Raw genomic sequence first — 18,321 nt, 5'->3', positions numbered from 1 at the left:
AGGGATAACTTCAGTGCAAGCTTTGGCACATCCTCTCAAGATGGAAAGATTTCCAATCTGAGCTTGTTGACATCTCTTATCTATGGCCCAGTCTAAGTTCAAAGAGGTTTATCATAGCAACTCAAGGGCACCATCTACCAAGATTCAGATGACTATCTGTATTGAAAGAGAAAAGTACCCAAAGTATCAGGAACCAGGAAAATTGAAAAAAGTTTCAGGAATACTTATCATCGATTTTGGGAAACAATTTGATATTGGATTTTATCATGGTAACTTTCCACCCAAATTCTATTCTGGTATCTTACTATGATATGAAGATGAATTTGGGGTCAAGCTTTGTCAGGACTTAAAAAGTTTAAAAGAGCAGAGAAGGACAACTGTAGGTGTTTCCATAACACAAGCCAAACTAAATTCAGAATTGCAATGCCATTTTGGCTAGAGATAATGTATTTTTCAGCAAATTACTTCCTGATGATGGTGGTGCATTGAGGGCCTAGAGGGTTTGTTGTTTGAATTAATGGGACAGAGTGGCCATACCAATGGAATTCTGTCTTCTTGAAATATTCAAGTTTAATTAACCCTTGTGCTTACAATTTTATGAAAAAAACATCCCACAATTTTTTAGTTTATTTTTATTTGCAGAAAAGTTATAACTTGGCTTACCCCTGGCCGTGGTATTGGCTTTTGTGGTTTCTTAGATCCCAGTTTTTTCATTGCATTGTAATATTTCTTCTGTTCTTCTGTCATGAAGATGTCTTGGCCTCCAAAGTATAGAAACAAAAATAAAAACTGGTTAATATTGTCTCTCTATTCAAAGTTTAATCCTTGAGACATAGATTTTCATTAGGAAAAACTTTGAAAAAGGAGCTAGAAGTAGAAGTTTTAACAGTAGATATAGTCTTTCTGTTGAGGTTGAAAAGTTTCATATATTAATATTTCCTTTGACCAGTATGTTAGACTGGATCTGTATAGTTTATTAAAAAATAATTTCCTGGAATAAGAAAATGATCTAGTAACTTTTTTATTTCTCCCATAATTATATCTTAAGAGAACATTTCTATTACTTCAGATAAAATAATGTTTGTCTTTTTATCATTTGATTCCAGAATCACAATACTGCTATGTAAGCTCAAACTACAGGTTCCTTTGATACCTAGAAGAATAGATGAAATGCCTGAGGAATGCCTCTGCATGCTCCAATTTATTAGGAACAAAGAAGAATTTATTTTTAAAAATTGTCAAAAACCAAAATTGGGATTTCAATGTGAAAATAAAGAAGTTAAAACATCTAAAGACACAAAGGTGAACCCTGAACTTTGGCAAGATGGAAGAATGTCACACAGCAAAGGGAGGGAAGAACTACTAAATATCTGGTGCTAAAAACAACAGAAATAACAACAATTTCCAAATAAATTGAAGAGAAGGGAATTGAATGCTAAGAGTGTCCTCAGGGCAAAGACAAAATAAATTCACCAAGACTATAGGCTAAGAGATAAACTAGAAGAGTTGTAGTGGTTGGTGACTTCATGTGGAGGGCAACAAAGACAGTTATTTGTTCAACTGGTCACAATAGGGACATTTGTTGTCTACTTGGGACAGATATCCAAGACTTGATAGAAATACTTTTAAGACTTGCCATATTTGATATTTCCATGTGAGATACAAATGATATTGCCAAAATGAAATTAGAAAGTCCTGAGAAAGATGTTAAATCTTACATAGTAGATGCTTAAGAATTGTTTATTGATTGGGTGAGAAACTAAAGACCATGAGGAAGAGACTGTATCTTCATCACTACTGTCCATTGAATATCTCAGTATTTAGGAGACTCCAAAAGAAAGTATGGGGGAGAAGAGGTATTAGACTGATTATCAAAATGGAGGTCCATAGAGCCATTGTGCTGATCTCATTGCCATATACCTATGAAACCTGGATAGAGTGCCATATCAGGAAACTGAATCACTTCCATTTAAATTGTCTTAGGAAGATTCTGAAGATCACCTGGCAGGAGAAGATGCCAGACACTGAGGTCCTTTCTTGAGCTAACTGTCTTGCATTCCACCATTACTACAGAGAGTGCAACTATGATGGGCTGGACATGCTGTTAGAATGTCAAATGTGTTTGACAAAAAAAACATTTTATGGAGAATTCACACAGGGCAAGCACTCACAAGGTGGGTCAGAAAAAACAATACCAAGACACTCTGAAAGTCTCTTTTAAGAACTTTAGAATTGATTGTACAGCATGGGAGACACTGGCATAGGTCCACCCAGCATGGCATGCCTTCATCAGTGAGGGTGCTGTGCTCTATGAGGCAGGCAGAATTGAAGCAGCTCAAAGGAAACATGAATTTAGAGTACCCACCCCAGGTGTTCACATGGACTATTTGTGCCCAACTGTGGTAGAGTATTCTGAGCTAAGTCTTATTGTTCAATCACCCACAGTTGGACACTCTGTAATTTCTCTCAAACATAGTGATGTCATTTTTGTCTTCTTTGAAAATGAAGGACAAGAACCAACCAACCAACCAACTATTGAATGCAAGGGATGCAGGAGAAAAAATCAGTTTTGGAAAGTGAATGATCATGAAGATGGGATCTATATTTCTACATTATAATTTAAATTCTACAAATTAAATGATCTCTATTTCAAAGAGAGGGTGAGTACACCAAACATATGAATGCATTTATGTGACATTTTGCAAAGCTAATTGAAAGTATTTGAAATAGAAAAAGGAGGAGGAAGAGGAAATTCCCATAAGCCTAAACTCCATAGAAAATAGTTACAATGTAGGAAGATACTCAGAAGTCCAGAGGAGACAAACTCTAAAAGAAGAGATGAGTAATAAAACCCATGGTCTCACAGTTTCCTACACATATGCACAAAATATAGGAATTATGCAAGAATGACCTCTAATGTCTTGAGCATAGAATCAAAATTCCATAAATTTCCTAGAGCAATGGTGCTGCTGCTCCATTAGTGGTGCCACTTATCTATATAGAAGAATTTCTGCTTGCATCATATTGACCCAATTTTAAATTTTAATTTTTCTGTCTTTTATTATATTTTTAATTTAAAAAAATTCCAGATTATATCTTAATCTAGTTCCAACCATACACAGTAAGGTTGTGGGCTACATGTAGATTATGTGTTTGAAACCTCTGGTCTAAAAAATTTTGAGGAAGGAGCTGGAGAGCACACTCTTGGGAACTTTAAGGATATAAAAATAGCTTTTTTACTTTCTTCCATGGCACTAGTATGAAAATTAAGACGTTACAAGCTTGGCATAGATATCTGTTATAAATAGAAGATTTCAGTTATCTGATTATCTTCTGGAACTTTCTCTGTAAAAAAAGAGCACTACTAAGTTGTTGATGTTTTTATGATGCCATCTTTCAAAAGGTGAGGGCAAAATTACTTTCTGGATGTTTTTTTTAAGCTTTTTGCAAGGCAAATGGGGTTAAGTGGTTTGCCCAAAGCCACACAGCTAGGTTTGAACTCAGGTACTCCTGACTCCAGGGCCAGCACTCCATCCACTGCACCACCTAGCCACCTACTCACCTAGCCCCCCCCCCCCCATATTGTTGTTACTCACATGAGGAAGTGGTTCCTAGAGTAGAAATAATCAAGGCAATTCATTCAACGAAAATGAAACAGAACCTATGCTCAAGAACCTTCTCATTTACTTGGAGGAGACAATGTGAACAACAATATAAAGTACTAAGTATTTATGAAGTAATCAACTGGAGTAGTGGATAGGAAACTCATTCTAAGAGTCAGAAAAACCTTGGTTGAAGTATCCCTACTGATATTGATTAGAAGTGTAATTAACTCTACCTAATCAATTAGCCTTTTGGCCCTTTGACAACTTTCTAAAGCTTTTCATTGTAGAGCAGTTACTAATTGGTCTATATTAGTAAAAGAAAATGTTTTCACTGCCAGTTCTATAAACTAATGAAATCATATTTCTGGGTCCCAACAAAGTAAATACAGGTATTTTTGCATTAGAATAGGTAGAGTTAATAATTAATTAATGATTCTGAGGTGTGAATCCCAGTTACTGGAAGGTGGTGATAGCCCATCAGAAACGGAATTTAAGAAGAGTACATTTTTGGGAAAAAGATAACTATTTCCATTTTGGATATATTGAATTTGAGATTCTGATGGGACATTCAGAACTAGATATTTATCAGGAAGTTAGTTGGTGATACAGAACTGGAGCTTAGGAAGGAAATAAGCGTTGTTTGTTTAGATTTAAGGATCTATAAATCACTTACAGCACCATAAATAAATAGCCACTAAGTGACAGCTTTGTACAAGGCATTGTTGTTACATGATCATGGTGGAGACAAATACATATACAAATTTATATTATGAAAAGCATAGATACACAGTAGTTGGGGAGAGAGGGTACTGATGCATTCTGGCATGTTGGATATAGAGGATATATTTATTTAATCAATAGGAACCAAGGAGTTCTTTATCTTAGAGGATATAATAAAGAAAGAGAAGGGAATCTGGCATATCTGATCTAGCATTTTGGAGGAACATATTTCAGGGGGTCCAAAAGAAGGATAGGTTGGAAAGACAGGTAAAATATAGACCCTATGCACCAAAATCCTGCAGAGGAAGGTAGCTTAGAATGTATTTGAAATTCATTTAAAATTGAAAATTCAAAGAGAAACAATTCCCAGAAGCAGAAAAAACATGATTTATCTGAAAATATTATAGTGGATACACAGGGAACTCACCAATCAATGTAGATACAAAAAGGCATGTGTAAAATATGTCAACAAGGGTGGGTAACAAAATAAATATAAAAGTATAACATGATATTGTGACAAAGATATCAATATTGGTGTAGATCCAAATAAGCTGAAGTTCATAGGAATCTAAGAATACCAAAAAGGGGTGTGTGCAGGTGTGATTCTGTGTGTGTGTGTGTGTGTGTGTGTGTGTGTGTGTAAAGGTATATTGAAAGAATTGAGGAAAATCAAGCAAGGATTGGACCATGGTTTATAGTGGTAAATTATGATGATTCTAATGTGAAAGAGGGATTGGCATTCTTCCTTTTGGTCACTGATGGCATAATTAGGAAAAATAGGCAAAAACTGGAAAGAGGCAAATTCAAGTTTGATTTCAAGAAAAAAACTTGAATTTCTAGAAAGTTAATCTGAAAAGAAAAGAAAATTGATCTGCTCAAAGAAATGGGCAACCTCAGGAAGTGGTATATTCCTTTATCACTGGAGATCTTTAAAAAGGCTAGATTACCATTTGTCAAGTAGGTAGCAAAATTTATTTCGTAATTTACATTTTTTTTCCATCATCAAACAAGTAGGTGGCATAATGCATTGAGTAATGGACCTAGGGTCTAGAAGCCCTGAATTAAAATCTGGTCTCAGATTAATTGTATGACCCTAGCCATGTCAACTTAATCTTTCTAAGTCTCTACTTTTTCATCTGTAAAATGTGATAATAATAGCACCTATGACCCAGAGATATTATAAGGATAAAAGGAGGTAAAATTTGGAAACATTTTGCAAACCTTAAAAGTATTATTTAAATGATGGCTATCATTATTATTATGATCTTATTATTATAATCTATAGGTTGTATTAGGTGACCACCAGGGTTCCCTCCAACTCTGGAATTCTGTAAATCCTCATTTTGGGACAAAACTACTAATATTTATCTTTTTTACTTAGTAACTTAAGAAGAAGTACCATGATGTAATAGAGAGGTGTCAAACTCCTCATAATACTTGATTGGGAACTGGATTAAAATCCAATTGCAATATGTTTAATAAAAGAAATAAAAATATAATATAGTGATAAAATATAGCATACTGATGTTTTTCAAAGCCAATATTTAAATCAATGGATTCATTTTTATTTGAGTTTGATACCATTGTTGTAGTGAATATAAAGATGACCTTGGATTAGTTATAAAGATTCTTAACTTGGAGTTTATTAAGTTACAAAAAAATTATAGCTGCTTTCAATATAATTGCTTTTCTTTGTAAGCTAATGTATTTTTCAGATTTAAATGCATTCTTTTTTTTTAGGTTTTTTTTTTTTTGCAAGGCAAATGGGGTTAAGTGGCTTGCCCATGGCCGCATGGCTAGGTAATTTAAATGCATTCTTAATGAGAAGAGGTTCAAAGGGTTAACCAGATTACCAAAGAGGGTCTATTATATAAAAAAAATGGTCATATAACCCCTGAAGGAAGATCAAGGGTCATATCCGGCCTCTGACATACTGGATAGGTTAACTTCTTGGTGCCTTGGGCAATTCACTGAGCATATAAATTTTATAGTAGTTGCTGAATTACATTGGTGGAAGTATCTTCCAAACTAGGCATTCTCTGCCCTAGTAATGCCCAAGAGCCTAACATTCCCACCCTTACTCCCATCCCCCAAACAAATGTGTTAGGCAATGTTATGAATACTTATCTTCTTTTTTTGTTGATTGAAATTATCAATGATGACACCAATGAACAGATTCAAGGTGAAGAATGACCCAAAAATGATGAAAATAACAAAGTAAAGATACATGTAAAGATTGTCTTCATATTTGGGCTGTAGTTCCACCTACAAAACAAGAAGAATTTAGAAAATTTAATGACATAATTTAATGTTGGAAATCTTGATTCTTTTAGAATGAGGAGGAATAATTTATTTATTTATTTTGTTTATTCAAAGGGTGATAGCTTTGAAAACATTATTGCTAAATAAAATTTTAACTATCCTTTAATAATATTGAAATTCAATTGGAACAAATGACTTTGAAGGAATATTTCAAAGAAAGAGTCAATTTTTTCTCATTTTCTAATATTTACTTTCAGTCGGTAAGTATAGTCTTGATAATATTATGACAACTTTCCTTATTTTTTCACTAAACATTTTAGGAATTTTCTTTGATCTTTTTTGTTTGTTTTACCTAATAAAAGCTTATGCCTTAATCCTAATATGCATAAGGCCTGTTTAGAAACAAAGATGTTTGGCATGATATCTATATCTATATCTATATCTATATCTATATCTATATCTATATCTATATCTATATATATAAAAGATGATGAATAATAATAATAACAACAACAATAATAATAATAATAAATGGCATTTATGTAATGCTTTAAGGTTTGCAAAATATGTGATAATTTTATCCCATTTTATATTCACAACAATCTTGAGAACTAGATGCTGTTATTATTCCATCTTTAAGATGAGAAAACCAAGGCAGAGAGAGTTTGTCACAGCTGATAATATTTGAGGCCAGTTTAGAACTCATTTTTCCCATCTCCACAGCCAGCTCTCTACTGTACCATATAGATTAATGATACGTATTTTAGTCTTTATCCAGAGAGATATTAATGAAAATTCAATTTCTTAAATTATCTCATGAGAATTTTTTCTCCACTAAAGTCTTAATTGCACATTCTCTGATATAATCAAGTAACTGTAGAGTCTTAAAGGCTATATTAGTAGAATACAATTGACATGCTAAATTAGAAAAGTGTACAGAAAAGGGTCCCTTAGTGGGGTGAAGATCTATTTAATCGACAGAAGTTTAGTCACTGAGTGATGGATTTTTTTGAGGTGGGGATAAAGTCTCACAAAGTCCATCTATTAAGGCACAGAGCAGAGTATGTTCAGATTTATGTCAACAAAAACATTTAATAAATATTTATTAGGGACCTACTACAGTATAAAAATGAAACAGTCCAATCCCCTGCAAGCTTATATTCTATTGATGAGATGACATCAACAGAGGTATAAATGGTAATTACAAATGTAATGAAAGGAAGTGGTGAAGAGTACGTTTTAGTATAAAAAAGTAAAAAAGGAAAGAAAAGACATGCTATTCAATAAGATTAAATTATTCACATACTTACATGGGAAGATGATATTTGTAATTGTTAAGATTCCTATTAGGGAAGTTAGAAAGATATACATAGACAAGGGTATTAGTATAAGTTGACCTTGATGTGATCATATTAAAAATTAAGGGGTTAAAAAAGATTATACTGGGAGAAGAGGTATAATGGGAAGTATATCATATAAAGTCCTATTACAGAAGAGGGAAAGAGGGAATATGAGCATTGACTTAGTCCTGTTGAATTGGATTAAAAGAGGGAATTACATACACACTCAGTTGGACATAAGTTTTATCCTAAAGGAAAATAGGAGGTTGGAGAAAGATAAAGTGGGGGACTGAAAGAAAGGAAACAGATTTAGGGTGGTCAGAAGCAAAACAGACCAGTGGAGTATATACAAGATGTTCAGAAGTGTTAACATATATAGCTTAATATAATACCAAGATTTTTGGAGTACCCTGTATTTTATCCTAGGTGCATTAGAAATTCCTAATATTCATTGAACAGGGGAGTCATGTGATCACATATATGTTTATGTAAAATTAGATGACAGCAGAGTGGAAGATAGACTTGAGTGAGTAGTATCTTAAAACAGAGGGGAACTGTTCTAATAATCTAGGTAAGAGATGATGAGGGCATGAAAAAAAGGTCACAACTGTGCAAGTGGAAAGACAGTGTCAGATGTTAAAGATGTCATGATGGTAGAAATTTCAAGATTTGGCAATTGAATGGATATGTGGAATCAGGGAGCATGAAGAGTTGAAGATAATGACCAAATTATGAATCTGAGATACTGTAAGGATTGTGAAGTTTTCTACAGATATAGGAAAAATTGGAAGAGGGGAAGAATTAGGGAGTAAAGATAATGAGTTCAGTTGGGGATGTTCAATTTAATAAGTCACCTAGGACTTCCAGTTGAAATATGTAATAGTCAATTGATGATTTGGGACTAAATCTCAAGATATCTTGGAATTATCTACATAGAAATGATAATTAAATCAATGGAAGATGATGAGGCTATCAAGAGAGCTATGTCAGGAAAAGAAAAGTGGGAATAGGACAGACACCCACATTTGGGGATCGTGACATGGATGGAGACCTACAAAGGAGACTGAAGTGGTCAGACAAAGTTGTATCATGAAAACCTAGAGAAGAAAGAACATTCAGTAGTGGGTGAATTCAGTAGCCATATGTGCCAGATATAGCTGGTTGAGAAGGACTGGGACAGAGAAAAGACAATCAGTAAGAAATTAGATCTCATTGGTGATTTTGGACAGAGCAATTCCGGTTGAATGATGAGGTCAGAAACTATATTATAAAGGTTTAAGAAGTGAATGAAAAGAGAACAGGTGAAGATAGTCAAGGAATTTTCCTGAGAAAATAATATTAATAGTTAATATTTATCTATCTGCCTCATTCTTGGGAAGTTCGTTTATAGCCTGTTTAATTTATCTTTGTAAAATAAGTCTCTTTAGATATTCTAGTTCCTTTTCTGCTAATCTAGGCAATTTACATTTTTAATAATATCTTACTTTTGCCTTAAATTGTTAAAGTTATTAGAAAGTTATTAGAGGGGAAGTTAGGTACCACACTGGTCCTCTCTTTTTTTTTTTTTTTGTTTGTTTTTGATTTTTCAAGGCAAATGTAGTTAAGTGACTTGCCCACGGCCACACAGCTAGGTAATTATTATTAAGTGTCTGAGGACAGATTTGAACCCAGATTCTCCTGACTCCAAGGCCAGTGCTCTATCCACTGCACCACCTAGCTGCCCTGCACACTGGTCCTGGAAGCAGAAGGAACTGAGTTCAAATCTGACCTCAGACACTTAATAATTATGTAGCTGTGTGACCTTGGACAAGTCACTTAACCCCATTGACTTGTTAAAAATAAAAAAGAAAGTTTTTAGAAAATAACTCCTTATAATTGCTTTAATTTCATCTTCATTAGTGATATATATTCAGCCTTTTCATTTTTAATACTAACCAATGATTTATTTTATTATTTTTCCAAAAACCACCTCCTAGTCTTATTAATTCAATTTTTGCTGTATCTTATGAGTGAAATATAATGAATAGACTTATTAAATTGATTAAAAATATTTATAAAAAGTCTTCTGTTTGAGACTATGTTGCCCAGAAGTTGCTGATTGTTTTAGGAAAGGGAGTTCTTAATTGTATTCTCTCTTTGCCAATGAAGTCATATGATACCAAAGAAAGCTATTATGGAAATTATAGGGGTATGGTTAGGATGAACAAGTACTTGAAGATCTACTTTGAACCTTAAAAGATAGTTTTAGGTTGAAGAAAATACAGTATTAACAAACATTCAATATTTAATAGTGTTGATCTCATCAGCATGAGGACCCTCAACTGGTAAGATGACTCCTTTTCATTTTTTGTGACATATTCATGTGCCCGAAAACACTAGAAATCTTCTATTATTTTTAATATTTTGTAGATATACATATCATGGCTGGGCTTTCTATTTGATACTCAGTAGATTGTGGAACAGAATTATTTATGTGGTTTGTCATAATCTTGTGTGATCTTATCAGGGAGCCATCTTCTTAGAGAGAAGCCTTAAAGATTTCACTTTGCTGTACTAAGTCAATTTTTTTTTAACAAAAAACACATTATGACATCTTATTCTCTATTTTCCTTTGTTAGATATGAAATTATAATGAAGTAATCTGCTATGGAAAATAATTTCTGAGACTCTCCTTGTTTCTTTCTTTTGTTTTGACCAAGAGTACCAACAATGTATGCAAAGATCATTCTCATCAAGTCTGTATAGTTCTGAGAAAGAAGACACTGGTCAGTAGAAACATGTACATATAGTTTCCCCTCTAAAGTAATAATAATACCCATCATTCTGCTGCTCCTCACTCCCCCATTCTGTTTCAAAACTGATTTCCTTCTAGCATGGAGCTCATCTTTGTATTTGACTAAAGCATCTCCTTTTCCCAACTTAATCTTAAAGGTAACTCTTAGTCTTTTTCATGATAGATTTGGTATTGATAAATATGAGGAATTCAATCTCATGTATCTCTGCTGAGGAGAACAGATTGTCATAGAACCAAATCTAAAAGATTTGTTCCATTTTATGTCCTATCCTTTCACCAATTTCATCTACGCATACTCTCAGTCTATTTTGATGTATTTGGACATCAAAACAAGACTCATTTATCCTTTTCACTATTTTGTGAGATGATACTTTTTATAATTTTTCCATCTTCTTTAGTGTTAACAAATGAGTTTTAAAAATTCCTAACAGTGATAAAGTTCTGAAGAATGCTTAAATAAAGTTATGGGACTTTAAGGACAGTATTTTAAAAAAAGGTTGTTGCCATATAGGAATATGACCTTAAGCAACACTGCCTTCAAAGAGATAAAAGAGAAACATTAGCACAGAAGGCAAGTGAAAGGCACATGCTGGGTATGAGTAGGCTGCAGCATATAACCAACTCCAAAAAGAGTAGGAATAAAAAATGTTGTTAAAGAATTGTATGGTAGAAATCAAAATTTGGCTGATTATGTGACTAGAGCAAGGAATTGAAGGTAGCTGGTCAGAGAATTGTGATCTGTCAATGAGAGTAGATGATATCACATATCTATTAGAGTATTAAAAAAGGTATTATCTTCATTACTTAAAATTATCTAAATTATCTAAAATATGTACCCAGAGTGTGCATGCAGGCATAGTCTTTCATAAAATTTCCTTTAGCAGTTATCAGAGAGAGGATACTGGATCCAATGGCACATTTGTCTGCCTAACTGTGACCTCTCTCTCATGCTATCTCTTTATCTTCTCTCCCTCCTTCTCTCTCTGTCCCTCTGCCTCTTTATCTCTCTCTCTTTCTCTCTCACTCTCTGTTTCTGTATTTCTGTGTTTCTGTTTGGTTCTGAACTTGTCTTTTATACATGCAAAAGACAGATGTGAATATATATCATAAGCATATATGTACATTATGTATGTAGAAGTATTGCATCTCTTCATTGATTTATGTTGAAACCCCTTTAAAACTTGATAATCTTCAAGAATTGCTATGGCCAAAAAATTCATTACTTTTCAGACAATTTGATGATGAGTCTTTCTGAAATTAGACAGGTCCTCAGAATAGCAGACATACAACCTATCACCAGGGTTCATTCCATATACTTATTAAATGGGACATGATACATTTATCATCTATTTTAGAACATATAAAATAATTCACAATGTAATTTAGTAGGGATTTCTTGTCTTTTTATTTCTTAGTTTATATACCTGGTGCAATTTTCTCTTAATAGTAACAACTATACCAGTTTTTCCTCTTCATTTTCCTCATTATATAAATCAGTTAATTATATAAGGTCTAGTAATTTCATCTAAGGACTTATACAACACCAACCCCCCTCCCAAACCAAAACTGCTTTCGTAGATTGATTATACTTACATTTCTTGAGTCAATAGCTGCATACATAATATCCATCCATCCTTTAAATGTGGCCTGTAAATATGACACATATATGTCTAACTTTGATATTAAAAACTGTTAAAGCCTATCAAGAATATATTTTGTTGATGAACTTAATGATATATTGATAGATACACTGATATTTTCAATATTTAAAACAAAAACACATTTTGTAGATGAACTTAATGAAATAATATATTGATAAATACTTAAAATAGTCAATATCAGCATGGTGTATTTTTTCATATAACATGCTTAATCAATATATATATATATATACATATTTTTCCTGCTTGCTAATAAAAAATAATATAGTACCCATTTTATTAGTATAATTTTCAATTTACTAACTGTTAATTTTTAGTAAAATTTATTAATATAGATATATTAGCATAAATAAAGCTTACATAAAAGATGGAAATTCAGGAAGAGCCAGAGCTAAATCACTCTTTAGATTCTACAAATTCCTCCCTTTAACACACTACTAGCTTACACTAATATGTGAAAAAAAGACAAAAGAATTTAAGGATATTTTCTTTTTCTTAGTGACCAAATTACAAATAGGTATTTAAAATTTTTTCATTAAAACACACAATAATGAAAGTGACAGAAAGTGTTTACTTACTACTTGAAGTAAAGAAAGATACCCAAATCCTACATTATCAAAGTTTACTTTAACATTTTTCCACCGGGCAGTCTCATTTCTTTCTATAAGTTCGAAACACTGAGAACGATTATAGACTTCTGAGATGTCAAACATGTCACCAGTTGTGGTATTAACACAATGATAGAACTTTCCAGCAAACAGATTGACTCCCATGATGCTGAAAATTAGCCAGAATATAAGACAAACCAGAAGCACATTCATGATGGAGGGAATAGCTCCTAAGAGGGCATTCACAACCACCTGGCATACAAATGAAAGGAAAAAAATGTCAGGATTCTTAATCAATCAAAGAATGAAACATTTTTCTACCAACCAATCTTTAGTCCTTCTAACTTGATCTATTTAAGGCTACTTGAGGATTTTAAAATGTAAAATAAAAAAATCTTTAAAAAATCAAATGAACAACAAAAAGTTTATTCTTTTTTCTAAACATTTAACAGAATAGATCATTCAGGGAAACAAACAGGGAATGTAACAAACAAACCCACAAGTATGAAAAGTGTAAATGGAAAGCAAAATCAGAAAAACCTTCTAGCAGATAGATGAAATCAGAATTTCTGGTGCTTTCTAGAAAAAGAGAAATGGGGAAAACATAATACAGAAAATTAACTCATTAAAAAAGGCAACACATCAAATAATTATTAAAAACAAATAACAAAAAAATTGACAATGAGCTGATTTGATCAACATACTTTTCCTAAGTAAAATTAAAAAAATGCGGATATCAGGATCTAAAACCTAAGTGCCTGGTTCAAAATATTATTGAAAGCTGAAATACCTAATATATTTGTGACCTTAATTATTCATGCATTATTATTAAGACTAATAATAATTTTGCATAAAAAGCAAGACATTTTTGCGTTATGTATTTCATTAGATCATAACAGTTTATTTCAAGCTCCAGTCATATCATTTGTTTCATTTACAGAGTTTAATTCAATAAACTTATTTTAAATGAAACATCATAAAATCAGCCTTATTGGGCAAAAAAGATAAGAGGAGGGGTTTGTGCATGTGATAAGTTGTTCCTAAATTTGAAGCAATTGCATTAAGCTTTGTTCTGTGATAATATCATTTTTCCTCTAGAATCTTGATTTCCTTCCAGAAAATTTAAAATTTAAAAAATTAAAATACATTTGAATTTTTATGTTTAGCACTGTTGTGGGGGCTGCAGTATATTAAATTCTGCCCTTGGCTGCTCACACACAATTTCTAAGGGAGCAGCATGTGAGTCACTGCAAGTTAAATTAGTCTTTGAAGTAGGCATATATAACTGAAAACAGAAGATAGCACTGAACATTAATAACTAGGCACATAACTCTATCTAATGTGTCTCTAGTTATACTAATGCTAGGAATCAATCAAATCAAAAGAATACCACTTGCACCTATTTATGTTTTTCTACCATATTTTCTGCTTCTTTGCTGTCTTCCTCCTACTGGGGTAAGTTTTTGAAAACTAGTCTCCAAACAAAATCTATTTGCCATCTCTTTGTAATGCTCCTGAGCCACTTATGATCACTTTGAAATCTGAAATGATGTCCATGATTTGATTAATATTTTTAAGGATGTGGAACAATGAGAGAAATGACCCCACAGACAAGTTAAAACCTCCCAGGACAAAGATGAGGAATGAACATGAAAAAAACAATGTGACTTGTGCCTACTTAAAGAGAATCAAATAATAAACATAGGTTAATTGTCTGGCAAGGTGGGTTGGTATAGAGAGCTAAACTACCTTAGTGGTCCAAGGTCTTCATTTATCAGTCTGTCTGGAAAAAACCCCAATCTCTAATTTAAAATCTGGAGATTTGAGTCTCTCAGATTTCTTTTTCACTATCTTCACCTTGTTTTTTTGGTAAGGCAATGAGGAGACGTGACTTGCCCAAGGTCACATAGCTAGCCAGTGTCAAGTGTCTAAGGCTGAATTTGAACTTGGGTCCTCCGGATTCCAAAGTTGGTGCACTAATTACTGAGCTACCTAGTTACCATTCCTCTCCAACTTTTTAAACACTTCAAAAGACCTGTGACTTTATTAGTGAGACCATTTCAGTGACTCTGATTGCTTTTAGAAATACTTTTCATAATGGTCTTCATGAATATTTGTGACCCTTTTTCTCTTCAAAAATATGACTAGTCAAACCCATTATGATCATAAGCCTCACTGGATTTAAGTTAATCCTTGAGCAATAGCCATATGTTACATTGCTAAACCCTGAATCAAAATCTTTCAAACTCAGTCTCATCAGCTAGAGCTTGGAAATTATTGGCATAACCTCTGAGAGCCCAGAGTCACTCACCACCATTACCACCATACAAAAATAAAGCATAAGAATTTAGTGAATTATAATTTTGATCTTGAAGTTAATTTTGTTATTTATTCCTTTCTCATCTGAGTATTTGAATAACATCTGGATTATTCCCCATGGGCTGTATATTGATTTAGAAGATCACAAATTAATATTATACAATTACATTGCTTTTTTAATTTTTAACATTTTCCAGTTATGTTCTACTCTTCAGCAAGTCCTTAGTTTAATAGTTTGACTTAGATAATACTGAAGAATAGAGAATAGAGAATAAAATCTCAGAGCTAGAAAGTACTTTGGGGGGCAGCACAAAGGATAGGTAGCACAATGGATAGGCTTTGGAATCTGGAGGACCTGAGTTCAAATGTGACCTCAGACACTTAATAATTACTGAGCTATGTGACCTTAGGCAAGTCACTTAGCCCCATTGCCTTGCCAACCCCCCCCCCCCCCAAAAGCACACACACAAAAACAAAGTACTTTGGAAGAAAATCAGTCCCTCCCTGTTTAGTTCTCATTTGGTCTCCTAAGAGATGTGTGAATTTAGAGAATCCATCCCAAATATTTATATGGATGTGTGCCCAACCTGTAGTAAAGTATTCAGAACTCATGTTGTTCTGATCAGCCACAGTCAGAAACACTATAACTTGACTAACATTGTGACATTTTGATCCTTTTCAAGAATGAAGGACAACAACCAGTCCCTCCCTCTTATTTTACAGAAGAGGATATGGAGCCCAAGAAAAGTGGTGACCTCTCCAATGTTACATAGGTAGTTAATAACAGAGAAGGGATCTGAACTCAGGTCTCACTGATTTCAAGTTCATGACTCTATTCCTTATGCCATGTGAATTTACAGATAATACATATGACTATATCTGCTTCAGTGAAATTAAAGCTAATTCAGAGCAAACAGAGTTCTACAGAAACTGTGGCTAAGTACACCTCCAGATTTCTCATATTACTTCTAGGATTTATAATAGGTACTTCCACTGACTCTCTTCCTACTCTTGTCTAAACCACTTACAATCTGGCTTCTAACTTTATTATTCCACAGATGTTCCTCTTCCAGAGTTACTAAAGATTTCATAGTTACCAAATCTAATGGTCTTTTCTTTATACTTTTCCCACTGTTTATCAACTTCTCCTCCTTGATATTCTCAGCTCTTTAAGCTTTTCCATGAACACTACATTCTCCTGGTTCTCATCCTACCTAACTGATGGCTCCTTTTAGTAGCTTCTCTTCTAGAACATACCTTCTAATTGCAGGTATCCTTCAGGGTTCTGACCTGAACCATCATTCTTCTGCTACTTCACTTGTAATTTTATCAGCTTCCATGTTTATCAGCTTCCAATTACTGTCTCTATGCTGATGATTCTCATATCTATTGATTTAGGAAACCACAGCCCTGCCTGGACTCTGTTGACTGACTAGCAATCTTAATTTCTGACTGCCTTTCAGATATCTTGAACAGGACATTCAGTAGATATTTTAAAATCAATATATTCATGAAGGAGTCCATCATCTTTTCCCCTAAACTCTCCTTCCCTTCCTACTTTCCCTATTATAGAGGATTACAAAACCTAGGAGTCCTACTGGATTCGTCACTATTGCTTACTTCCCCATATCCAAATTATTGCTAAGGTCTCTAGATTTCACCTTTGAAATACCTCTCCTATAGGCCTCCTTCTCTCCTTTGACACTGTTACCATTCCAGTGTAGGCCCTTATCACCTGATATCTGTACTATTGTGATAGTCTGCTCATGGATCTTCCTACTGGAAGTCTCTCTCCATGCTAATCCATACTTCATTCTGCCATTAGAATGATTTTTTGATTCTCAGGGTTTAAATCATCCAACTTATATAATGAAGAAAATTATGTATCTTTTGCTTCTAGCTGGAAGTATTTGAAAATAAAATTTTAAGGGTATGATAAACAAATCAAAGCAAATCTAGTCACTGAAATGACTAGATAATATTTTAATTTTTTTGGTGATTAAAGAAAGGATAACTTCTAATTTTTTTATCACTTTAGATAATATAATTACAAACAGAGCTGGAAGGGGGCCACATATTTTGTCAAATAAAGTCTCTTCATAATTCAGAGTCCCATTTTGTCAAACTTCTTGTGCACTATATCATTAAGAAGGGTTAAACAATAATATACCAATCAGAATGTAGTTGAATGTGATGAGTTTCATTTTGACTTAGTTCAAATTCCCTCAGATAATTCACATTCAATGGATAAATGATGGAGACTTGAAGACACTAGGATTTAAGCTAAATTCTCCTGAATGGTTTTAATAAATGTTGTACTGCTACAGCTACACCTGATAATATCCTATAATGTATCTATACTATGTCATTATTTGTTGATATTAAGTCAGTCATTTAACTTCCTTATTTAAGTGTCTTATTTTCAATAATGTTTTAAATTAACATTTTAGTTCACCCCCCCAAAAAAAACCAATCAGTATGTCCTAAAGAATTCCAAGTTGGACACTATCTCAAAGATCTGTCATTTATCTTTTGTTATTACTACCTAGTTCTACATAGTAGAATTATTTATTCATTTTAAATTTTATTTTATTTTATTTTCAGTTTCCAATTCTCTCTCTCTCTCCCATCTCTTTCTTCCCTCACTTATTGGGAAAGTAATGGAAACAATAGTATTACAAAAGAACTTTAACACTCTCAGTGCTCTAAATAAATATCATCTTAGATAAAATCCCAGAAAGTTAGTAAGTTCATAAAACAGTTATAATTTCAAGTTAGAAATAAAAGAAATAGAATATTTTTTCCCAATTGGAAGACCAATTTAATTTATTAAGAAACTTTGTATGTCTTTAAAATATAGCCATGGCACTGTACTAGGCACTGGGGATAAAAAGATGTAAGAAAAAAAGAAAGGAAAAGAGGAGGAAGAAAGGAAGGAAGGAAGGAAGGAAGGAAGGAAGGAAGAAGACAAAAGAATGATAGATGGAAAGAAGGGGGGGAAAAACAAAAGAA

General features: G+C 33.2%; 1 protein-coding gene and 1 long non-coding RNA gene across 2 annotated transcripts in view; one reads left to right on the top strand and one right to left on the bottom strand.

The window, feature by feature from the left end:
- The window catches only part of LOC141507809 (sodium channel protein type 1 subunit alpha-like), a 226,923-nt gene that overhangs the window by 9,000 nt on the left and 199,602 nt on the right, over positions 1 to 18,321 (bottom strand). The window contains exons 22-25 of the mRNA XM_074215801.1: positions 12,961 to 13,242; positions 12,315 to 12,368; positions 6,453 to 6,590; positions 664 to 768 (exon numbers count right to left, since the gene is read on the bottom strand). Of these exons, the coding sequence (XP_074071902.1) occupies positions 664 to 768; positions 6,453 to 6,590; positions 12,315 to 12,368; positions 12,961 to 13,242 (579 nt within the window). The remainder of the gene's footprint in view (positions 1 to 663; positions 769 to 6,452; positions 6,591 to 12,314; positions 12,369 to 12,960; positions 13,243 to 18,321) is intronic.
- The window catches only part of LOC141507810 (uncharacterized), a 107,515-nt gene that overhangs the window by 28,424 nt on the left and 60,770 nt on the right, over positions 1 to 18,321 (top strand). Inside the window, exon 5 of the long non-coding RNA XR_012474273.1 lies at positions 1,107 to 2,660. This is a non-coding gene — a long non-coding RNA (uncharacterized LOC141507810). The remainder of the gene's footprint in view (positions 1 to 1,106; positions 2,661 to 18,321) is intronic.

The sequence above is a fragment of the Macrotis lagotis genome, chromosome 1 (assembly GCF_037893015.1).
Source record: "Macrotis lagotis isolate mMagLag1 chromosome 1, bilby.v1.9.chrom.fasta, whole genome shotgun sequence".
Taxonomy (NCBI): Eukaryota; Metazoa; Chordata; class Mammalia; order Peramelemorphia; family Peramelidae; genus Macrotis; species Macrotis lagotis.
The sequence above is the reverse complement of the archived record's forward strand: the minus strand, read 5'-3'. Positions and strand labels throughout refer to the sequence as shown.